At 37.2% G+C, this 26,331-nt stretch overlaps 1 protein-coding gene across 2 annotated transcripts in view; it reads left to right on the top strand.

Moving 5' to 3' along the window:
- Positions 1-26,331, top strand: part of UNC13C (unc-13 homolog C) — a 558,456-nt gene that overhangs the window by 326,305 nt on the left and 205,820 nt on the right. For both annotated transcript variants that reach the window (XM_077764313.1, XM_077764311.1), the window contains one exon: positions 23,518-23,651. In XM_077764313.1, coding sequence (XP_077620439.1) covers positions 23,518-23,651 — 134 coding nt within the window. The remainder of the gene's footprint in view (positions 1-23,517; positions 23,652-26,331) is intronic.

Raw genomic sequence — 26,331 nt, 5'->3', positions numbered from 1 at the left:
GGTGTGAGGTGCTATGTCATTATGGTTTTGATTTGTATTTCCCTGTCGATGATTGATGTTGGGCATCTTTTCATGTTTCTGTTAGCCATCTGGATGTCTTCTTTGGAAAAGTTTCTATTCATGTTGTCTGCCCATTTCTTTACTGATTTCTTTTTTGGGTGTTGAATTTGATAAGTTCTTTTCAGATTTTGGATACTAACCATTTATCAGATATGTCATTTGTAAATGTCTTCTCCAATTCCAAATGTTGCCTTTTAGTTTTTTTGTTTGTTTGTTTCCCTCACTGTCTAAAAGCTTTTTATCTTGATGAGGTCCTAATACTTCATTTTTACTTGTTTCCCTGGTCTTCGGTGACATCTCTAGTAACAAGTTGCTGCTTTGATCTCTCTTTGAGAGATCTTTTGGGATCTTTGATCTTTGAGATCAAAGAGGCTGTTGCCTCTTCTGAATGTTGGTGTCCAGTTCTTCAGAACCATTGGCTGAAGAGACTGTCTTTTTTTTCCATTGGATATTCTTTTCTGCTTTGTCAAAGATTAGTTGGCCATACATTTGTTTGTCCATTTTTGGTTTCTCTATTCTGTTTCATTGATTGATGTGTTTATTTTTGTGCCTGTACCATACTATCTTGATGAATACAGCTTTGTAACACATCTCCTACTTTTTAATGAAATGTTCAGTATATATCTGTTAGGTTTATCCTATCTCATGTTACTCAAAGCCACTGCTTCCCTGTTGATTTTGTGCCTGGATGATCTATCTATTGTTGTAAATTAGGTGTGAAAATCTCCTATTATTATCGTATTACTGTCAATTTCTCCCTTTAATATTGCCTTGTTTCGGTCTCCTAAGTTGGGTACACAGATATTTACAATTGTTATATCTTCTTGTTGAATTGATTGCTTCATCATTATATTATGCCCTTCTTTGTCTCTTGCTACAGTCTTTGTTTTAAAGTCTGTTTTTTCTGATAAAAGTTTGCAACCTGAGGGGTTTTTTTTCCCCTCCACTTCCATTTTCAGTGTATATTTTTTCTGTCCTTTCACTTTAAATCTGTGTGAGGCTTCTGTCTGAAATGAGTGTGTTATAGACAAGATAGAAATGATACTTGTGTTGTCTGGTTTTTATTTGTCGTTTGTTTTTTAATCCATCAGCCATTGTATGTCTTTTGGTGGAAGCATTTAGTCCATTTGTATTTAACGCAATTATTGATAGATCTGTACTAATTGCCATTTTGTAACTAGTTTTCTGATTGTTTCTGTAGTTCTTCTCTTTCTCTCCCCCCTTGTGATTTGATGGCTTTTTTTCTTTAGTAATATGCTTGGATTCCTTTCTCTCTCTCTGCCTCTCTGTCTGTCTCTCTGTCTCTCCCTCTCTCATGGTAGGTTTTTGATTTGCGGTTACCATTAGGTTCATATATAGCATCTTATATGTATAGCAGTCTATATTAAGCTGATGGTTGCTTAGGAGCAACTGCATGGCTCAGTTGGTTAAGGTCCAACTTTGGGTCAGGTCATAATCTCGAGGTTTATGGGTTTGAGCCCCACATTGGGCTCTGTGCTGACAGCTCAGAATCTGGAGCCTGCTTCAGATTCTATGTCTCCCTCTCTCTCTGGCCTTCTCCTAACATACTCTGTCTCTCTGTGAAAAAAAAATATTAAAATTTCTTTAAAGCTGATGGTTGCTTAAATTCAAATCCATTCTAAAAGCACTGTATTTTTACTCCAATGTCCACATTTTATGTTTGATGCCATATTTTCCTTTGTTAATACCTTCAGTAATTTTTGGCTTTTTAAGTGATTAACCTTCTATTTTCACTATAAGTTTGCTTTCACCTGTGCAATTTTTTAAAATAATTTTATTTCTAGTTATGGCCTTTTCCCTACTTAAGTAATTCCCTTTAACATTTCTTACAGGGCTAGTGTAGCAGTAAAGAACTTTAACTTTTATTTTGCTAGGAAATTTTCTCTCCTGTTTCGAGTGATAACCTTGTTGAGTATTTTAGGTTGCAGATTTTTTTCCTTTCATCACTTTGAAAATATCATGCCATTCCCATCAGGCATGCCTAGCTTCTTCTGAAAAATTAGCTGATAGCCCTATGGGGTTTCCATTATGTGTTACTGTTTCCACCTGCTGCTTTTAAAATTCTCTCTTTATCAGTACATTTTGCCATTTTATTTTTTCAATCTTTTATTTAAATTCTGGTTAGTTAACATGTAGTGTAACCTTGCTTTTAGGAGTAGAATTTAGTGATTCATAACTTACATGTAATACTAAATGCTCAACACAAGTTCCCTCCTTAATACCCATTACCCATTTAGCCCATCGCCTACCCACCTTCCTTCCATTATCCCTCAGTTCTTTGTTTTGCCATTTTAATTCTTTAAAAAAATTTTAATGTTTATTATATTTGAGAGAGAGAGAGAGAGAGAAAGAGCAAGCTTGTAAGCAAGGGAGGTGCAGAGAGAGAGGGAGACACAGAGTCCAAAGCAGATTCCAGACTCTGAGCTTTCAGCACAGAGCCTGATGTGAGGCTCAAACCCACAAACTGTAGAGATAATGACCTGAGCCAATATTGGACACTTAACCAACTGAGCCATCGAGGTGCCCTTGCCATTTTAATTCTTATGTGTCTTGGCATGGATCTCCTTAGGTTAATCTTGTTAGAGTCTCTCTGTGCTTCCTGAACCCAGATGTCTGTTTCCTTTCTCTAATTAGGAAAGTTTTCAGCTATTATTTCTTCAAATAAGTTTTCTGCTCTCTTTTTTTCCCCCTCTTCTCGGTGTAGGATCCCTATAATGCAAATGTTATTATACTTGACTGTGTCACTGAGTTCCATTAACCTATTCTCATTTATTTTTTTCTTTTACCCATTCAACTTGGTGGCTTTCCATTAACCTGTCTTTCAGATTACTGATTCTTTCATCTATATCTTCTAATCTACAGGTGATTCCCTCTAGTGTATATTTCATTTTAGCTGTTGAGTTCTTCAGCTCTGATTGGTTCTTTTTAATATTTTCTATCTCTTTTTTGAAGTTTTCACAGAGTTTATACATTGTTTTCTAGAGTCCAGTGGGTATCTTTATGATAATTACTTTGAATTATTTTCTGGCCTATTTATTTCTGTTATATTTAGCACTTTTACTGTGATCTTGTCTTATTTCATTCAGAACATACTCCTTTGTCTCTTCTTCTTCTCTAATTCTCTGTGTTGCTATATATTGGTCAGGATAGCTACTCTCCCAGTCTTAAAAGTGATGGCCTTGTGTAGAAGAGATCATGTAGTGTCATATAGCGTAATACCCCCCTGGTCACCAGATTCAGGCACTCTGGAGTGTCCCCACTGTGGACTGCTGGTACCCTACTTTTGTGGCTGATTGGACTTTTACCTTTAGCCGAACCAACTGCAATGACCTACTTTGCCTGTTGTGGATACACTGGGCAGAGTTGGCTCCCATTGATGTGGACACGCATGGCAGAGGCCACTGAGGGCTACTTGGTGGGCAGAGGTGGCAGCCAGCCTAACTGTCACAGCTGCAGTCACACCAAAGAGCAAGGCTTGCTCCCTACACAGCCAGCTAAGGGACCCAGCTGTAGGAACTGTGGGTGTACTTCTTTGTGGGTTTGTCTCCTCTCCTCCTTACAATAGGAGTCAATTTGGTGTGGTGACTGTCCTGACTGAGGCTCTCTGCCTGGTATGACAGTTCATGAGCTGCTTTGATGGGAGACCTCCCAAGATGGGCTGTTTTGATGGTTTGGGTCCACAAGGAGATGCTGGAGTGGGGCACACTGTGCTAACAAGGTGGATGGAAAATGTTAGGGTTGGCTCCTGCAAGCCTCTGGCTCTGTAGACTGGGGGAAGGAAAAGAAATGTTGCTCACTAGCAGTTTTGTTCCCAGTGAAATCTCTTTCAGATCCCTACTCATTTGGAACCTGTTTTAAGATCAGTTAATAAATCTCCGTCACATAAATCCCAGGCCCTTTTCAAACTTCTGCTGCTGTGCTGTGTCTGGGGTTGAGTTATTTAGTATGCTGACTCTTTAAGGGTAAGTACTTCATGTCCTATGGCCTTTTCAGATTAAGCGTAGCTAATTTTTAAAGCTCCCTTAGTTAACAACCCCTGGTTTTCAAAGGTAGATGATAAGGGAACTCATCTTCCCAGTATGGGTCCCACTGTGCCTGCATGCCAGAGGTGCTTGTATGTGGTCTGATCCCCTTCCTTCTCCTTGTTTGTGGTGTCCTTCCCATTTGTGGTTACTCACACTGAGGGTTTAGGTTTCAGTGTAGTCTCTGACCCCCTACCCTGTCCTATCCTCTCATATCATTCTTTTTTTTAATTAAAAATTTTTTTAATGTTTTATATATTTCCGACAGAGAGAGAGACAGCATGAGCAGGGGAGGGTCAAAGAGAGAGGGAGACAGAATCTGAAGCAGGCTCCAGGCTCTGAGCTAGCTGTCATCATAGAGCCCGACACGGGGCTCGAACCCAAGGACAGTGAAATCATGACCTGAGCCAAAGTCAGACACTTAACCAACTAAGCCACCCAGGCACCCCAGCTCTCTTATCTTTCTTATAGCATTTTCCGTGTGTGTGTGTGTGTGTGTGTGTGTGTGTGTGTGTGTGTGTGTGTGATTCCAGTGAGGAAGGGCATGTTCCCTGGCAATTGTCAGCCACATAATGGACTTCTCTACCTACCTTCTCACACCTCTTCTACAACTTCCTGTTTTTAAGAAGCACTGCCAGCAGGGCGCCTGGGTGGCTTAGTCGGTTAAGCATCCGACTTTGGCTTAGGTCATGATCTCGCGGTTCGTGGGTTCGAGCCCCGCATCGGGCTCTGTGCTGACTGCCAGCTCAGAGCCTGGAGCCTGTTTCAGTCTGTGACTCCCTCTCTCTCTGACCCTCCCCTGCTCACGCTGTCTCTCTCTCTCTCTCTCCTAGAAATAAATAAAAAATATTAAAAAAAAAAAAAAAGAGAAGCACTGCCATGATTAGCTTGTCACCATTGGGGAATTACCAGTTCACAGAGCATTCTTGAATAAATTCCTTCTTTTGTAAAAAAAAAAATGTGTTTTTTTTATGTTTATTTTGGAGACAGAGCACAAATGGGGGAGAGACAGGAGAGAGAGAGAGAGACATAGAATCTGAGGCAGGCTCCAGGCTCTGAGCTGTCAGCACAGAGCCCAATGCAGGGCTGGCACTCATACACTGGGAGATCATGACCTGAGCCAAAGTCGGACACTTAGCCGACTAAGCCACCCAGGCGCCCCTACATTGTCAGTTGTTTTAGTTGACAGCCTCTAGAGTTTATACCATATTGAACAATACCTTCCCTACTTTGAGATTATTTTAAAAATCTGATCCCATCTTTTTAATCTAGAATTTTGATAGTTTCTTCATGTTTAAATTTGTGCCTCACCTGGAATTTATTCTTGTGTAACTTGTCTTGGAAACATTGTTCTACAGTAATGTTTTAAAGCAACTTTGGAAACAAAAGTTAAGTATGAATTACAGTGCAGAATCAAATCACCCAATAATGTTTTGTATTCCATTTCTTTTTAAAATATAGCCTGGAATACTGTTTAAAAAAAAAAAAGACTTGTTTTCTTATATTTTCTAACAAATCTTTCTGTAAATTATTGTTGTGACATAGCAGATGTGAAAAGAGTTGTTAAACTAGCTTTAGGAATAACATTATTGTTTATCTCCATTCTTACCTCATTATATGAAATTGTAAAACACAAAAGCAAAACAAAAACAAAAAACCCAAGTCCTAAATATTTACTAATTAATTACTATGCGATTCCTCATATTTTTAATACACACTAATCAATGTTTTAAAAGGCAAAGCAGAAATTAAAAGAGGTTTCCTCAAGTTCATATACTTTAAAAACTTGAAGCTTCCAAAGTTATTTTAAAAATAGATAGCTTAGCAGCTGTAAACTTTTTAGAAAAAATCACTAGGGGAATAACCAAGGAAGCTGAGGAGGGGGGAGTACAAATACAAATGCTTTGATCCTTCCAATGAACTATGCTGTGATTTTCCACATAAATTGCCCTTGTTCTTAGAACAGCACTCTATAAAAAAACATATTTTGCCTTTTAAAAATAATATTAGTGTTTCCTCAATTATTAACAAAACCCATATAGGATTGGCTCTGCTAATTGTGGTGTTGCACAAAGATATCTGACTCTTTTAGTTAAAAAACAAAACAACAACAAAAAAGGGAATCCTGTGTTTAATCAAAATGCACTCTATCTTATTCTCCTAATCAATTTAAATATTGAAAATTTGAGTGAAAACATAGTGATGATCATGGTAGATGTTGAAATACTAGGAGGTCTGATAAATATTGAACAAGGGAAGCCCCAAAGGTAATTTTTTTTTTTTTTTACTGCACCATTATCTCCTTGTGTGAGGTGATTTAAGCCCTCCAAAATTTGTGTGATTCTGATGCATACTCAGGTTTGAGAATCCCTCATCTACCTCAAAACTCAAAGTAAAGGGTAATTATGATACAGTGTAGAAAGTACTGTGAGAACGAAGAGATAGGAGGCTCAAATACTGCGTCTTTCAGGAAGAAGTGACTTCAAAGAACATATATAAAAAGTAAGAAAGACTGGGGCGCCTGGGCGGCTTAGTCGGTTAAGCATCCGACTTTCGCTTAGGTCATGATCTCGGGATTCGTGGGTTCGAGCCCCGCGTCGGGATCTGTGCTGACTGCCAGCTCAGAGCCTGGAGCCTGTTTCAGTCTGTGACTCCCTCTCTCTCTGACCCTCCCCTGCTCACGCTGTCTCTCTCTCTCTCCTAGAAATAAATAAAACATTAAAAAAAATTTTTTTTAAATAAAAAGTAAGAAAGAATAAGTAAGAGTTAAGCAAGCAGGGTATATTAGGAAAAAGAAGGATGGCGGGTGGTGAGGGGAAAATGTCAAGGGAGATCCTTAGAAAATGAAGGACAGCCGCACATATGCAAAACCTCAGAGGCTTATGAGGGGATTTCATCCCTCCCAAAACCAAAAGCTGCAACAACTGTGACCAGCCACAGTGCCAATCTGGTCATGAGGCTTAATCACAAATCTTTTAATACTAATAATAGTGAAAGCAGTACTGGTGAAATCAGATAAGACCGAAGAGAAAAGCAGATGCTTTGGAAGCTAAATTAAGGAATTTGGATTTATTCTGAAGGAAATGCAGTGCTTCTACAGATATTAAGTAGAAACATGGCATGATCAGATTTGTGTTCTATAATGATGGGTCTGGCTGCAGAATAGAGAATTAATGGGAGGAGTGAGACTGAAAGCAAGGAGAGCACTTAATAGGCTACTTGGGTAATCTCACTGAAATTCATTTCCTAATAGAACCTGACTTGTTTTACTGAAATAATTTATTTACAGAAATATACCCTAGGTCTGCAGTGGATGTTGAGTAAGAATAATGCATATGGAAATATTTAAGTCTTTTATTTTTTTTTAATGTTTGTTTATTTTTGAAAGAGAGAGAGAGAGATCATCCACACAAGTGGGGGATGAACAGAGAGAGAGAGAGAGAGAGAGAGAGAGAATCCCAAGCAGGCTCCACACTGTCAGTGCAGAGTCCAATGTGGGTCTGAAAGCCACAAATCGTGAGATCATTACCTGAGCTACCCAGGTGCCCCAAATCTTATCTTTTAAATAAGGGTTTCTAACTAGGGGATCCTGGATAACTGTAGGTGTTTATAAAAAGTAAGGAGAATTCAAATGCATTTTCAGGGTATTAAAAAAATTCAGCAGGAATCACCTTTTATAAAGGCAAATTTTAAAAAACGTGTTTCTTTTCTTTTGGCTAAAGTTCCATCAACTTAGTATAGATACTCTGTTCCCTGAATACTGATTAAAAAGTCCAACTTGATCTTTACGTATCACTGGTGAACAAAAACATGAGAAAAAGCTTTCTGCTTAACTGACGTTGTGTGAAAGAAGAAGGGATAGGCTCCATGGGAGAAAACTGAATACATGTATCTTGGTACTTAAAGATTATAAACCGTGACATTATCTATTTGATGTAGCTGGACCCAAGTGAATTAGGTGGCTCCTTGAGTGTTAGGCAGAAAACTGACCTGAAATGAAAATAAAAATTAAACTGCCTGAAGATGGTTCAGTTTTTGAGATGAAAATCCTATTTTATTTTTAATTAATTATACTCAGAGCTGCTGTGAGAGGGAAAGGCATCAGCTTCCATGAAAGCCCTGTGCTCTTGGTATTTGAGCAGGACCCAATTTCAGTGTTCATTTGTCTCAAGCATAGGGAGCCTCCTGAGGTTTAATGCTATTTTGTTCGCATTCAGATTCAGTTCCTTTCAACTTCTGAGTGGCAGATGCTTTTGTAATCTGATTGAGCTGATGACAGCTTATACTTTTAGTGAGGGACAGTATAAATTCAATTTAGTAACTTCTTTTATGGGAACAAACTGATATGAATCTAAATAAAACGTCTAAAACTTCTCTGGAAAATAGAAGTACCAGATCTAAGGTTCACCTCAAGACATTAGAAATGTAGTACTGATCGTCCTAAGTGTGTCCCTCTTTAAGTGACTTAATGGACCTTATTTAATGTAATTTGTTTCTAGAAAGTGCAGGTAACACACTTGTCTAGTGGTTATTACTGATCAATAGTTAGGTGAACTAAGAAACCATGAATGGGTCAAATAGTAGGATACTAGACCCACTTTCGGCTGGATGTAAGAGCAGTCCAGCTGGGTCATAACTGCTGTGCAGGCTACTGTAATTCCACATGCCACTGCTGATACCAGCACCAGGTCTGGAGCAGTAGTTCTGATTGGATTGCAAAGAATCTAGCTACTGACATGGTGCAGCCTCTCCATTCTAAATTTGACAGACATTTCTTTCTTGCCTGACAGAGGAGATTCCATCCAGAAAATTCAGCTGTTCTCTGTCACAGCCCTGGACTGTTTTAATGACCCTCTCAGTCTTAGCTGCCCCACTCTGCTCTTGACTTAACTAAATTCGGTGACCTCACTGAGCTCCTGCCTCTGTACCCTTTTCCCGACTTTGGTCTGCTCACCCCCAGAAGCTAAGCTCACTGTGCCCACCAGAAATCTCTGCATTATCTTCAAAATACCTTGGGGGAAGGGTGATTCCCTGGGCACTGCCCATGCACCCTGAACTAAAGTATTTTTTATTTATTCAAATTTATTTCTTGTATTTGCAAGATATCCTTTGCATTATGTAGTAATTTGCATAGACATGCTTATTAATTTACAATTTTACATGTCAGCTATGAGTACTGGGAGACTCAGCCTTTAGGAGAGAAGAGTATCTTTCTAGTCAGTACTCATGTGACACATTGCTCAGGCTCCCATGTGTCCTGTCGCTCACACCTGACTCCCAGAAGCACCCCATCCTCATGACCACTGTGAAACATTCTTTAGCTTCTTCAGTTACACTGTGTTTTGTGAAGGATTAGCACTCAGATGCCTCCTCTTACTCAGTTGTAAAAATACTGGGTTTTTCGAAAGAAAGAAAAATGTACCCATTTTAATTCTGCACTTTGAAGGTATTTTGAATTATGTTAACTTTTGTGACCCTCGAAGCATTATAGGTAAAAGTATTCTAGGAGGATTTGGTTAGTTGTTCCACAGAAGAAAAGCAATTTATGACACTGCCTCTGTGTGTTATTTTATTTCCCATTTTTATTAATGGTTCCATTTGAGATCAAGCATTGCTCCCTCAGATATGAAGACTTTATTTTTATTTTAAAAGCATCTTTTAATTATGACTCTCCTATTATTTAGAGTTAATTACTAATGTTTCATTTACCTATAATTTTACTGATGGATTTCCTACCTGCTGTACAACAGATTTTGTTCCCTAACATGGCAAAATGTTATAAAGAAGCTGGCAGCTTAGGGTACTTATGTTTAGCCCTTCCAGATTTCCCTTATGGCTTTACAGATGTGGATTTTAATCCTGCTTTGTATTTTCCCTGAGATTTATCCCCCAGCCCAAAGTGAGATTCCCGAGACAAAAAGCATTCTTGTCTGAAAACACTGTATTATTTTACTTATGTACACACGAACACACACACATCTCTACCTTGTACCTGTAGTTTTTTGATGATCCTTTTGATATCTTGGTTCTACATGATTTGTGTGCTAGAATTATAAATATTATCTGTTAATTGGTTTGAAAATGACTAATCGTTTGACCCAGGATAAAGGCAGTAATTCTGATTCCAGTTTGCTGGAAGAAACAAGTCTGACGCATTGATAAGAAGAGGAAGTTTCTCAGTGATATCTCTGCTAAACATCACCTTGCACACGGATGGTGTTTTATTGTGGGATTTTGCCTGAGCACTCACAAATATTTTAGAGAAAATCCATAGAAGATATTTTTCTTCATTTCTCTTTAAAAAATGGCTAACCTGTCTTTAAGACGTATTCAGACAGCCCTCAATTGTATGTGTATAATACACTTAGTTATCTAAGGGCTGCAGGGCACTAAAGTTACCATAAAACAGAGCAGGACATTATTCCCTAAGACCCACTTAAATCAAGAATTACTGCACTCTAGCATAGCTATTTTCTCATGAACCTTAGGAGCTAACAATTACCGTACATTTCATGGAATTCAATTATGCATGAGATGAGCTATTAATAACATAATTACTTATTAATATAAAGCTTTGATCCTGAGTATTTATGAACTGTTTCTTAAAAGTTATCAGAAGTTACTAAGAAAACATAAGAAAGCATATCAATTCCCATACATCCTATATTCAAAGCAAACCAAACATATCCTCTCCTATATGGTTCACATTTTCTTTTTTTCCTGCCCTTTTTTCAATAAAGCTTTCCTGTTTCCCTATTCACATTTTCCAGCCCTATGTAGTCCTATAGTCTCAATTTAAATACTACCTTTTCTATAAAGATTTGGTGATAGATCTTACAGTAAATAATTTCTCCTTAGTCTGACCTCTTGGGAATTTGTTCTACTTCCTAGTATGGCTATTTTTTGCAAGTCTTTACTCACCAATTACACCATAGGCCCTTTGGAGGAAGGATTTGCATCTGGTTCACTTCTGAGAATACCTTCCACTTGCCCATTCATATACAGTGCCTTATCCTTGTTATCTGCTCAGTAAATACTGGTAGGATAAGTGAATTCAAAATAAATACTGAAAAGTTTCTAAAGGGAAAGTGTAAATGATTCAAGAAATGATAGCTACTTTGGCTAGAGCAGTTGAGGAAACAGATTTTAATTTTATTTAAAGTTCTTTGACCGCATTTGACTAGTGGCTTCATGTTGAAAAACACAGCTCTGGAACTAAGAATGACTATTGAAAATTCACAGTGTTTACACTTCAGTCAGACCAGCTCCACTAGGATAAGGTCCCTTGGATTGTGCAAGGGTAGGATTGACTCTCAAATTTTGCTCTCAAGGCTTATCTCACCCTAGTTCCTGACCTGCATTTCGGTGACTCTTAACAAGTGTTTCGTATCACTGATATGCTGCCTTGTATTGTTTTATCTCTGTTAAGCCACGGATGGCACTGGGGCACCATTACTTGAAACTCATATTACTTGAAACTCATTATTCAAGAACAGTATTATCTATAGGATGGATTGTTCACAAGTCTAAGAAATGTCTTTTCTGCTGTTGTGAGAATCAGGACGTCGTTTCTTTTCCCCTGTCCCCGTCCCTTGGTAGCTTCTTCATTATCAGACCTTCTTTATGTAATCAAATCAAATGTAATCTCTTCTGTGAAGATTGCTTCATGGTACTTTGTGTATTTACTCTACCTGACAGAATTGGATTTGAACGATGTTTAAGCAGTGTTACCTAAGCAAGTTGTTTAACTTGCCTAAGCCTCAGTTCTTCTCCCAACACCTGCACCTAAAACATAACGATGCTGACAAACAATTCATATTTGTTATCTTAAAAACTCTTTAATGAGTGCCTGCTCTATGTCTGGTATTTGCATTCAATGCAGATAATTATTGCAGCAAGGGACATTTGGTTTTTTTTATATATATAAAATAGATCTAGGTCAATAATTAAAGAAGCAATTGTGATAAATGTCTGTCATGACGGCAAAGCTCTTGTTTTAGAAACTGAAACACAGTAGGCATTTGTTAAACAGAACTTTTTAATATGATTGTTCTATTATTATTAAGGCTGAGCAGTCTATTTCATTAAGCTCAGAGAATGAATGAGTCAGTATGGCATTACTGTGCTGAACAACTATAGATTTATTTCACTATAATTTGTTGATTAAAAATAACAACAACCAGAATCCTCTCCTCCGTTTGCTGTTAGAATAATCTCTTTCATGAAATAATGATTTGTTCAAATATACCTTATAAGGACCTACCAGATCTACAAATGAAGAAAAAAAGAGTCTTTTTCGAATTACAAGTGATAAGGTTGAAAACCACTGTGTTTTTACATTCACAAGATGTCCATAAATAGACAATGTGGGTTAAAGGATTGTGAACCAAAGAAAAGTTGCATTTTTGAATGTTGGTGTCCATCAGTTGAATGGTGGGGTATTACCTTTTTATTTCATTTTGATGTTGTTAGTTTTGAAGTGCAATAATTTGAAGCAAGGTTAATTTGGAGATTTTTCTCCCTCAACAGAAATAATGACTTTGCTGAATCCCTTTCCTTTCTTTGCTTGCTTATTGCCAGCCACAATTACAACTAAATTGGTAATTGACTATTTGGATCACTGTTCCCTATGCAACACTAAATTCGAAAGTAACGAATCAGACATTAATAAGAAGCCATATAATTTACAACATGCACCACCAATTTTATGTTTACCCAGTGAATTGATAAGTCCAGGAGGAAATACTAGATGGGTGCTATCAGCTGTAAAATTAAAGATAGGATAAGAAGAAAGCATAGCATCCCTTTGGTTATTTGCTGACGAGTTATCTAGTTTGATAGATTCTTAGATGTTCCTTTTTTTGTTGTTGTTATTGATGAAACTTTCACTGATATATTTTTCCTCTAATGGGTAGATAAACAATGAAGAAAAGTGTCCCTTGGATCAGTCAACTTGCATGCCTAGAAAAGGAAATAAGGAGGAAAACCAAAAGGATATGAGGGCCTGTTCTTTTCTGGTTTTCCATCCTAACATTGTCTGCTATTTTTAAGAAAATGATAGTTGACTGTTTTAGAATCTGATTGGTCAGAGATTCTCAGTATTGACTGCATACCCTCCTCGTGTTTTTAAGGGTGATGGGAAATAATAGACATTTGTTTATTATGAACTCAGTGTATCAAATGTCATTGTTGAATTTTTCTATGCCATTATCACTGGTATATTCTACAATGCTATAGAGTTAACATGTAGCATTCCTAGAAACAGCATTTATTTAGTGCTTTCATCAACTACTTGCATCTCCCTCTATGCACAGATGGAAAAAAAAGGAGTAGGAGATGGAAGTCAACTGATATCTGATCCTTTTACTGACCCCATTTAGCATGGCTGTTAAACACTGATAAATAATCAACTTGAGAAAAGCAACGCTCTAGTGACTGTCTTTTTTTGCTAAGTCTGACATAAATTTTAGAAACCTCAATTACCCTCAGGCAATTTAGTTCGCTACATATAATCAATAAATTCCTTTATGGAAATACAGGCATTTAGGCATACAGTTTGCTTACTTACATTAGACATAGAGAAAAAATAGCACTTGAAATCTTTAAGGCTCCTTTCAGTTCTACAACTCTTTGACTATGAACAGTCTGACAGATCATATCATGACAACATCTGCAGGATCTCAATGCTAATTCTCCTCAAATTACCCCTGCCTGTATCTTGACTTTCATTCTACTCTTGACAAAACAGGAATTTAGTGTTTTCTAGTTGATCCTTCTGATATCTAAACTGACATCTTGTCATCTTGTTAGATTCTGTTTTACAAGCCATTACTCCAAAGACTATTTACAGTTTCCTGGCTCTTGATCTATAGTAAGAATCTTTCACCTTTGCATCTGCATAAGGTATAAGCATCTAAATTTCTTATAAGTAGCAGGGAAATCTAATTTTAAAAAATCCCATTGACACAAGCTTAAAAAACAAAATATCAATCTTCATTAAAATGTAAATGTTCATTAATTATTTCTTATTTGGAATGATTATCAAGTATTTGCAGGAAATGTATAGAATAGATGCCCTTCAGTCCAGTGAAACACTACCCATCCTCCACTCTTGTCATTAACATGGCACTCTGTTAAGTCCCCCAGTTTAATAAACATATCTAACTCATCTCAAAACTTTTTTGTTTGTCTGAGGCTTGTCAGTAGTTCTTAGTTAAATAGTCTTTTGTGGATAAGACATCTTATAAAAAGTTTCAATGTGATGTAACTAAATCATAGGTCTTACAACTCTGAGATGTCTAATCTTATTTCTGTGATAATTATTAGATTCTCAGGATTCTCCTAGGTTTTACTCCAGTCTTTTACTCCTTAATAATGGTCGTATGTCATATTGTTAGGTTTTATCTTGTTTGTACCTGTTCTCTACTAATAATCATCTTTTTTAAGAGCCTAGATTACTTCTTAAATTCTTATTTTGAAAAATATCCTAAGTAAAAACCAGTAAACACTTATATTTTTAAAAAATAATAACGAGAAGGAGAGGGGGAGAGAGGGAGAGAGAGAGGAAGACAGAATCCGGAGCAGGCTCCAGGCTCTGAGCCATCATTGCATAACCCCCAACATGGGGCTCAAACTCAGTAACAGTGAGATTATAACCTGAGCTGAAATTAGATGCTTGATGGACTGAGCCACCCAGACACTCCTTGAATGAATATAAATATAAATTTAAAGACCTTCGTGTAGCTAGTGGTCTACTGTATTTGACAGCACAGCTCTAGAGAGACATCTCTAAGGAAGCGGGAAAGGCAGGATCAGGCAGGTGGAGAAGCTGGTTGCAATATGATTATATAAAAGAGTTCAGCTAATCCTACAAGAAGGCCTGGAGGTGGGTTTGCTCTTTACAGCTAACCCCAGTTGAGGCAAAGCAACAGAGCTTTGGTATCACAGCATAGGCTGGTCGTTAGTGCTGCATTTTAGACGAGGGAGTAACTTGGGTGAATCAGTTCCCTGCTTCTGAGTGCAATTCCTAGTAAAGAACATAACTATAATCCTTCAGCAGCCATTATTACCAGCAGCGAGGGGATTGTCATTGGCCCTAAAGAGGGAATCTGAGCAGAGCACCATAGTAGCTACTGCACAGATGGCCACTTTTAGTACTCTACAGAAATTGCATTATACAAATAAATCACAATTTATATATTCTACAGATGATAGAGAGTTGGGTTATTTCCAGTTTGGGGCAGTGTGGCTATTGTAAACAGTGCTTCTCTGGGCATTTCTGTAGCTGTCTCCTGGTGAATGAATGGAAAAGTGTCTCTAGGATATATATGTATAAGTGGAATTATCAGGAGTTAGAATATCTGTATAATTGACTTTATAAGATAATGAAAAGCTGTTTTCTAAAATGTTGTATGTTTTACAAATCACAACCCTTCATTCAGTATCTCAGTTGTGTCAACTGAGAGGTTTACTCAGAATATCCGCTCAACCATTCAGCAGACTTGGAGTTGGTAACATCATTTCCCTCCCCCCAGCCCCCGAATAAAGTGTTAAAATAACTTTCCCCTGCAGTGGGAGGCAGATTCTATGGCAACTCTCAATGACTCATGCTCCTATATGATGCTTTTCCCTGAAGTGTGGGAAGAACCTGTGACTTGCTTGTAGCCAACAGAATACAGCAAATACATACATACAAACCACATAAACCTAAAACAAAAATTTAAACCTGTGATTAGATTATGTTAAGTAGAAAAGGCAAAGGGTTTTTCAGATTACGGTCCCTAATCAGTTTGGCTGAGAATTAATGAAAAGAGAGATCAAATTGGGTAGACCTCCTAATCAGGTGAACCCTTTAAAAGGAAACTTGACCCTTTTCTGTGGTTGGAGAGCTTGTCCTGCTTGCCTTGAAAAATCAAGTTTCTCTGGGTTGTATAGATACAAGGAAATTAATTCTGCCAACAGTCACATAGACTTGCTTCAGATGTGATCCCATCCTGAGGACCCTGATACTCAGATGAGATCCCATCCCCGGCCGATGCCTTGGTTACAGCCTTGTGGGGCCCTGAGCAGAGTACCCAGCTATGCCAAGCCTGGATGCCTGACCCATAGAAACTACCTGACAATGAATGTCTGCTATTTAAAGCTGCTAAAATTAGGGTAATTTGTCACAAAGCAACAGAAAATAAATACACCTGCTTAACAGCAAAGTTTCTGTGACTTCCAGTCACAGCATCTAATTCCCTCTATCTATTTCATTTCCTTGGGTTCTTCAAATTTGGAGAGAGAGATATTACCAGTTCTTTTTTTTTTTTTTTAAAGCTTATTTATTTATTTTGAGGGGGGGGGCATGGGGGGCAGAGAGACACAGACAGAGAGAGAGAGAATCCCAAGCAAGCTCCACACTGCATAATGCGGAGCTCGAACTCACCAACTATGAGATCATGACCCTGAGCCGAAATCAAGCATCAGACGCTTAACCAACTGAGCATCCCAGGTGCCCTATTATTTCTTTAAGAGAATTTTTAATCCATTAAAAAGAGACTGTATACTTTATTGCTGCAGTATAATACCCAGTTGTAACTTCATCCTTTAAAAAAAATTATGTTCCTTTTTTGAGAGAAACTGTTTATCAATTTGAAGCATAAAATATCTAAAAATCACTTTCCTGAAACATCTAAGAATAGCTAAGCTTAAGAAGATAAAATGTAAGGATTTTCACTGTGCTTCAAGATACCTTTAAGAAGAGAAAGGGTTTTAGATGATAATGACAGAAACAAAAGGAAAATGGGATGACACCTAAAACATGGCCAGGAAAGCCTACAGAGAGTTTGCATTTATAAAGAACAATGAGGTTGTATTAATTCAGATCACACCATCTGCTTACACAAATAAACTCAAATATGAGTCATGTTTTATTCTTACTCCTGTAAAATCTGTAAAACTGGGTGCTCTTGAATACACAAGTGGTTCTTCCAGTCATACTTTGGGTTCTCAGAAAGCAGATCCTACAAAAGGAACTTGTCGTGGTTTATTTGAGACATGACCCCAGCAAGAGACGTTTAGTAGGCAGAGAAATGAAAGATGTGGAAATGAGAAAAGCAATAAAGCGTGCTAGAATGAACTTCTTTTTTAAAGCTTTTAATTTTTTATTATTTGTTTTAATGTTTGTTTATTTTTGAGAGAGAAAGAGCATGAGTGGGGGAGGGGCAGAGAGCGAGGGAGACACAGAATCCAAAGCAGGCTCCAGGCTCTAGGCTGTTGGTACAGAACCTGACATGAGGCTTGAACCCACAAACTATGCAATCATGACCTGAGCAGAAGTCAGATGCTCAAGCAACTGAGCCACCAAGGCACCCCTGTATAGAATTAGCTTCTTATCTCTCTTTTCAATTGAGGCTCTATTCCCTTGGGAGCCTAGTGGGAAACCACATAGAGCATAATTCACAATTATTCCAATGGAGGGTGGGAGTGTAGTGGGTTGAATAGTGTCTCCTCAAAAGATATGTCCACCCAGAACCTCAGAGTGTGACCTTATATGGAGTAAAGACCTTTGCAGATGTAATTAAAATAAGCCTCTAGAGCTAAGAGTAAGGTTTTAAATCCAATTACAGATGTACTAAAAAGAGGCAGAAAAGAAGTCACACACAGAAAAAGAGAACATGTAAATACAGAGGCAAAGACTGGAATTATGCATCTGTAGACCAAAGACTGTCAGGGGTCGTCCAGTCCTCAAAAGCTAGGAGAAGGTCATGGAAGAAATTCAGGGCCTCTAGAAAGAAGCAACTCAGCCAATATCTTGATTTTGGACTTCCTACCTCCAGAACTGTGAAAGAATACATTTCTCTTTAAAACTACCAAGTCTGTGGTGTTTCGTCATGGTAGCACTAGGAAGCTAATACAGGGAGACTGAGCTATTGACCCTTTCACACTTCTGGGCCACACTTCAATGTGGACAGAACGGCCTGTGATTTTATAAAAGGCCCCAAGCAGCAAAGCAGAGAGAGGTTGCAGCAAGTGCTTGATGTGGGACTCTGGCAACACATAGAATTGCTCACCAGAGATGCAATTGTTGATATTAGGGTTGCGGAAGGAGTATGACACTGTATCCACAAGTACCTGCTTCACTCTTCCACCAGTGATTTAGAGAACCAAGCCCCTCCGTTATTATGAATCTACCATCTTAAACATGATACTAAGGTGGCTGTGCTTTTACACAGCAAACTAGAAAAGAGAACTGAGGATTATGTGCGGAAGGTTAGTATGCTATAGAACTCACATTCTACTGGCTGGAACTCAGTTACATTTCCACAACTAACTACAAAAGAGGCCAGCGAATGCAATTGTTCTGCTTATCTGCGGCTATGCAGCAATACCAAATCTCAGTGGCTAAAAAAATATGTGTCCTGTTCATTAATCTATGTCTGCTATTTGGACAGAACTCATTTGGGATGGCTTATTTCTGCTCCATGCAGCACTAACTGAAATGGCTCTATTAGAGCTAAGGGGGAGGGGTTCCACTTCCAAGATGCTTAACCACATTGTTAGAAAATTGGTAACAGTTGTCATCTTTTAGATGAAACTTTTGAAGGCTTAGCTGAAGGTGCTATCTAGGAACCTTAGCGTATTTCCTTGTGGGCCTCTTCATGGATTCATTAGTGTAAACTGCCCTTGTCCATTGAAATTATGAGATCTAGCTGGGAACATGTTGTCAGTTCTTACTTGGAGCTTAGTTGCTGCTTGTAAGTTATTCTCTGTGACTCTTGGCTTCATTTGCTGGGCTTTTAGCCTTGCCCTTGAGCCATTTATCCTGTTTCATTGTTACAACTGAGTAGCCTTCTAGTCTACTTGTCACCCATAAAAGTTTAGAGATTCAAAGTCCTCTTTTCCTTTTATACTGACTTAATTCCTTTCTGTCCAGACTGATATAATTTATTCCACATATCTGTAGGTATTCCATCAGACAAAAATAGCACTCACGTTTCTTTATGAGAAGACCTTCTCTACCTTAGTTGGAAAAACATGAGCTATAGGACAATGCACTTAAGATTCATAAAAGTCTTTCTGTCTAGTTGAAATGAACTACAAGGCACAAGGAACTATGAGATTCTTATAAGCAAAAGAATTTTTTCTAGCAAAACAATTCAAAAAGGAACTTTCTTAAGATTCTTAGAGTCTCTAATAGGTATAACTTAAATATTCATAAAGCTCTTGGAAAACTTGCTTTGGACCTAGACATTTTGCATGATCTTAGTTATACCACTAAAGCACTCTGGATTTGATATGTTTCTTGAAGCTATTTCTCACATTGAAAGCCTTGCCTTCTGGGGGGATTAAGGATGAGAAGGTTTTACTTTTGAACCCAGAAGTCCTGGCTTCTCTATATTTCCTATAAATTCTGCTTGGAATATGATATATTTGGTTTTTAGCTCCCTTCTGTCTCCAGCTATATCTTATTCTACATGGCTATAAGAAACCACTTGGCATGTTCATCATTGTACTAAATCCAACAGCTCGCATTATATTTTCTACTTTCTGCTTTTATTGTAGGTAACAATGTTGACAAAATTTCCCCACTAAATAATAGGTGTCACCTTCTGCCTGGCCTAAAACAACAATTTCCTCACTGTCCTTCGAGTTCACATAGGCAAGTCCTCTGATTTCATTCATAAACTTCTTGAAATCCTTCTAGCTTTTGCCTACCACCACTCAGTCTCAGATCATTGCCACATGTTTTCAGTTTATGTTACTTGTATGACCCACTTGGAGTTTCAAATTCTGTTCCAGTTATCTGTTTTTGAATACCAAACCTCCCCAGAACTTAATGGTTTAAGACAATAACATAGCTTACTTTTGTCACAAATAAGCAACTTGAGCAGGGCTGGGTGGTAAAGTCTCATCTCTGCTCTATGTGACTTCAGCTGATTTCGCTTGATCTGAGATGGATGGCTACTTCTGACATGCTTACTCATATGGCTAGCAAGTTGGTACTGGCTGTCAGCTCAGCTAGGAACTGTACTAGATCTATCATTTGGTTCTTCTCCACATGGACCTCTCCAAAAACAACTTGGGTATTTTCACAGTTCAGTGTTAGCATTGCCAGAGCATATGGTCTAAAAGACAGGAACTGGGAATTGCCAGCCTCTTAACACCGCATCCTGAAAACAGGTCACTTCCATCATATTCTTTTGGTCATAATCACCCCTATTCAAGGGAAGGAAATATAGACATACATTTTAATGGAAAAATTGTAAAATTTAAAGTCATCTTTAATCCTCCACTGTAACATAACTGTGTACTCAAGGAAGAGGAAACTGATTTGGGGAACCACTATCCAGTTTCTGCCACAATGTATTCCAGTCGTTTAAAATAGTACCCAAATGTTCTCTGGGTATAAAGTTACAGTTACACAAATGAATTAAGATCTCCTGATATGCTGTACAACATAGTGCCTATGATTAACAATATAATATGCAAGAGGTTAGATCTCATATTAAGTGTAGGGGAAGAAAGCAAAGGGACAGAAGGAAACTTTTGGGGATGATGGATAGGTTTATTACCTTGTTTTTGGTTATGATATCATGGATGTATGAATATGTCCAAACTTATCAAATGTATATATCAAGTATCTTCAGTTTTCATATATTAATTATACCTCATTAAAGCTGTTAAAAACAGTAACTATATAACTGTATATTTTTAATCAACATCTTATCAAATGCTTAAAGCTTATTGGTTACATTTTCTTCTCTGTCATTATAGTTATAGGCATATAATCAAAGAAAGTATATTAAAAAGTCACTTGGCATGCAGTCAATTTTTAGGTACAATGTAGACAAGGGATTTTTCTACATGCCTCCTAATGTCCAGGGGTTTATGACATTTGGAGAGATCTGATATTTAGAAAGTTTTCCCGTGCGCTGTACTAAAATCTTCTGTATTGAAAATTTTACTCTCAAATACTAGGTTTTTCTTGATCACACAAGACTAATTTATCTTTTAATCTCTTCCTATATCACAGCCCATCATGTTTTTGAAGTCAGCTATCTTGGTACTCTTGAGTTTGGTCTACCTTAATTTTTCTGACCGTAAGATCAAATACTCTAATAGATTTCTAATATATTAATAATGTGCTACTTAGAAAAAATTAATTCTTAAGAAATATGGTAAATATTCCAATATACTTAATTTTGCCCCATCCAGAAAAAATTAATTCTTAAGAAATATGGTAAATATTCCAATATACTTAATTTTGCCCCATCCTTTCAAACATACAATCTTCTAAAGTGCATTATTAAATTAGGGAAAGCTTGGTTTCTTATAATGTTGTGTGACTTGTAAAAACTTAATGATTCAGCATCCAGTTTGGTTTATTCTGGTGCCACATAAAGAATTTGATGAAAAAACCGGACCATCTGTAATCCTCTGATATCATAATAAAGAGTAATGAAAGTATAATGTGCCACAGCTAAGGGACTTTGGAATTAATGCATATTCAACTATGTTATTTTTCCTTCTTTCCATATTATTCTTTGCAGAATGACAGTAAGTGGTTTTGATGTTGGACATGTCATCTATAGTTATTTCATTTAATCATATTACTTGAAAAAAATGAGACATAGTTTGGCTATATATGCATCATGATGATTAATGACAGTATTAATCAAGTTCAAATACATTTGAGAAACAAATGCTGTGGCCATCAGAACTAATTTTTTTAAAACCTTTATAAATATCTACCAGGTTCTCCTGACTTCTAAATACATCATAGAGGAAGAAATCTATTGAGCTTAATGTAATGAGTAAATAATCACATTATTGTGGCAATAATAAAATCTTGTTCACAAAAGAAAGATGAATTTGAACAGAAAATGTAACTTGAAAGTACACAGCTGGATATTTATAAGCCCATATTTCTGCCCAATTTTCTTCTTGAAGATCTTCTGATGTGCCTCAGTGTACCTCCAAGAATTGAAAGAGGAAGCCTGCCAAGAAATATGAAGTGGTTCTTAGGGACCAGATAGACAATGTTCTTAAGAACCTTTGGGGAGTACTTATAGTTTATTTTGGAAATTTGAAGCAATTTGTGCCAGCCTCTAATTTTGGACAAATTGAGCACTCCAACATTTAATATCTGCTGGATTTTGAGAATAAAGGTAAATCAGCAGCACTTGAAAGTACCTTAGGAAAATACATGTCCCTGAAAGTACATTATAATCTGTGTACAGAGGTCTCTAATAGTAAGTGGATTCAACAGAGGGCTATATTTTAACTTAAGGGAGAACAATAATGTGGTGATGACTCATTCAGATCTGGTTACAAGTCTTAGGCAGCATTAGAAAGTATGCATACAACCATTTGGCAGAGGGTAACTGATTTTTGGATGAGATGTTGGAAATGGCAGTAGTTTGGGCCAAATAAAATCTAATACACCTTTTGTACCAGAGAACTTATGAATTTCCTGAGCCACAAATTGAAATTTTCAGATAAATGGGACCTATATAAACTTATAAATCATTTGACAAAAATAATTAGGTAAGCCATATGCTTCCTACTTATTTGTATACTTGAGTGAAAATTGCCTCTGTCTTTATTGTTTTTGAGTAATTATTTAAAGTAAAACAAGTGCTCAAAGAAGAATACCCACCAGACAAAAGAATATTATGTGTTGAGTATGAAGCTGATATGTGAAACATTAAAGATTGTAATTGTACTCTGTTCATCTCAGTATAAATTTAGATCATCCTGGGAAACACACATCTAGAAGTGAGAGCTTGAGAATTCATGAAGCATGATAAATCAAGGATTCAAATATGATTTAAACACACACACACACACACACACGGAGAGAGAGAGAGAGAAAGACTTACATGCTGTTATTTAACTAGATGCATTTGTGGGTGGAATGAGAGTGTTCCAGACGATTCATAGAACATATTTATGTACTGTAGAATTTAACAGTACTGGCTTTGTAACCAGACAGGCTTCAGTTCTGCCCACTTACCACCAATGTGACTGTGAACAAAATATTTAGGCAGGATAAATTTCACAAATATGCCCATGCACCCCCCCCACACCTTTGTACACACAGAATACAACCTCTTTCCTTTGAAGAAGCCACATTAAAGGGATAGTTTCTATAATAATAATTCCTGAGATCATGAACTACAATTGAGAAAGATCAACTTCCAGTTTAGAACCAAAGAACTTAAAAATGCAAGCTTACTCTGGCCAATGTGTCTTGATCCAGTGGGATGTCATTCAATTAAGAAAGTAAACCTGAATTTAATAGCTTTGACTCACATGACCTAAGAATTTTTCTGTAACCACTCTTCTCTGATCCTTCCATTTGACAGTGACAAACTAAAGTCATACCATTTAACCTTTTCTTTTGCATGTTGCGTGACCTTGTGAGCAGAGTAAGAAACAGGACATTCCTCGGGAAGATCAGGGACCAACCACCAAGAATCTGGATTTTTGGCCCCAACTTATTACATTGATGGTCACTATTATTGATGAGGATAAAACTGCCTACACACCTGTCCTGAATCAGTAAGTACACTGTCTTGGAAATGAATGGATTTTATTCCACTAAAGTTAAGATAACACAACATATTTGAGACATGGTTAATACACTCATTGGAAAAGTTTGTTTTCCAAAATGAAGTTTTCCAAACTTAAGGTATATAAAGCAGCCTTTCCTACCTTTATTAGTAAATATCAGTTTGGTGATATTTTGAATTTTTAATTCAAGACCCATAGAGTGAGATTCTTTGGAGAGAGAGACAAATATTTTCCCATTTTTAAAAATGTGATTTAGAAATGTTCCTCTTTCCTTTGGTTCCTTTCATAACTATCTCATTGTCTCTAAAAGAAACACACACACACACACAAACACACACACACACACACACACAAAACTATCCCATTGCACTTCCCCCAAAACTAAAAAGAATGTTAGAAAGTATTAAATATATTTCATTATGATTTGTAATAATAAAGATTTTTCAAAAGAAAGGTTGCTTTCAAAATAGATATAATGGATTTGATGCAATATTTAATACTTTTTTAGAAAGTTTATTTTGAGAGAGAGAGCGAGAGAGAGAGCAAGTGCACACAAGTGGGGGACAGTCAGAGAGAGAGAGCGAGAGTGAATCCTAAGTAGGCTCCGTGCTTGAAGGGCAGAACCCAATGTGGGCCTCAATCTCACCACCCATATGATCATGACCTGAGCTGAGATCAAGAGTCAGAATCTTAACCAACTGACCCAGGTGCCCCAATGCAATATTTAATAGAATAAGTCTATTTTCTCCAATAACAACATAACCCTATGCCTCTATGCATAGAATTTGCAAATTATACGCAGGTAGACAGGGCAGATGAATTAAAACTCATGGCTATTCTAGAATAGCAGATTCTTGAGGAGTCTAAAATTATTAACTCATCAGGGGCGCCTGGGTGGCTCAGTCGGTTAAGCCTCCGACTTCAGCTCAGGTCATGATCTTGTGGTCCACGAGTTTGAGCCCCACATCAGGCTCTGTGCTGCCAGCTTAGAGCCTGGAGCCTGCTTCAGATTCTGTGTTTCCCTCTCTCTCTGCCCCTCCCCTGCTCATGCTCTGTCTCTCTGTGTCTCTCAAAAATAAATAAACATTTTAAAAGTTTTTTAAATTATTGACTCATCAAAATGCCACTTGTTATGAGACCTTGGGCCAATTATCAAATTCCCCAAGTCTTAGATTCCTCACATGTGAAATAAGGACATTTTACTAGATAATATCCAAAATGCCATCCAACTTTAATGTTGCACATTTAGGATTTATTTTATGCACACATATTGAAGGCTATATTCCAAAAGCAAAGTAACAAGTAATGGCTAAGTCTACCAAAGAGGCACTTGCAATATGATTAATGGAGAGGGTGTCCTGATATTTTGGTACTACCTGAAATGCTGTGGGCAGAAGGAGTAGCAAAAATAGACAAACCATGACGTAGAACATAAAGTAGGTTCAGACTTCTACTAGAGAACTGGATTTATTATTTCTCTATAATGGTCAAGATGAAGTCAAAACGCTTATGTTGAATCCAGTTGCAATTTCAGTTTTGGAAGGAATAAATTTAAGTATCCCAATTTTCATCTTTTCCTTACTTCTTAACCATTAGTTTTCACCTGCCCCACATTCTTTCTAATTGATGAGAAATTGGTCCTCTTTGATATGTAACCATGATAGCATCATTAGATTTGCCTTTATACTTTCTTCTTCCCCCTTTCCCTGTTATACTTATTTTTTCTACTTGAAGACCAGAGTGTCTCCTGCTCACCATTTATAGACTCTTTTATTTTCTTTTGATACCTCAGGACTAGATCTTCTCTTTTAATATTTGAAATGTCCTCTGCTCATCCTGGGTGATTTATGGAAGAGATATGTTCTCTCCTTTATTCTTTGTACCTTCATTAAAACAGGGAAGATTTCCTAAAGATAGGAAGATCAATACTTGTTTTGTGCCCTTTAGTTGGACTATGTCATTTGGTAAGTGAGTATTGAATAAAAACAAACATCTGAGAAATGCTAATGAAAAGTTATATGAAAAGATTTTATTTTTTATCAAAGAAATTCTTTACATTCACCATATCAGAAATCCAGATATGATTAGTAAAAGATAGATCATAAAATCATGGAATAAATTAAAGCTTCCCACAATTATTTTTAATCATGTACTAAACATATTACAGATTTTTATTTGACTTTTTGAAACTGTATCAAAGAAATGGAGGAAATACATTTAGTTATGGCAAAAATAAATTTTATTTATTTTTTTCTATTTATTTATTTTATATTTTTAATAGTTTATTGTCAAGTTGGTTTCCATATAACACCCAGTGCTCATCCCCACAAGTGCCCTCCTCCATGCCCATCACCTCCCTTGCCCTCCCCTCCACTGCCATCAGTCCTCAGTTTGTTCTCAGCATTCAACAGTCTCTCATGGTTTGCCTCCCTCCCTCTCCTCCGCTATTTCCCTCTCCCTTCTTCTCCCCCACGGTCCTCTGTTAAGTCCCTCCTAATTCTCCTATATGTGTAAACATATGGTATCTGTCCTTCTCTGCCTGACTTATTTTGCTCAGCATAACACCCTCAAGTTCCATCCATGTTGCTACACATGGCCAGATTTCATTGTTTCTCATTGCCATGTAGTATTCCATGGTATAGATAAACCACATCTTCTTGATCCATTC

This window comes from Crocuta crocuta, unplaced genomic scaffold, assembly GCF_008692635.1.
Source record: "Crocuta crocuta isolate KB4526 unplaced genomic scaffold, BGI_CrCroc_1.0 scaffold102, whole genome shotgun sequence".
NCBI lineage: Eukaryota > Metazoa > Chordata > Mammalia > Carnivora > Hyaenidae > Crocuta > Crocuta crocuta.
This window is presented reverse-complemented; position numbering and strand designations above follow the sequence as displayed.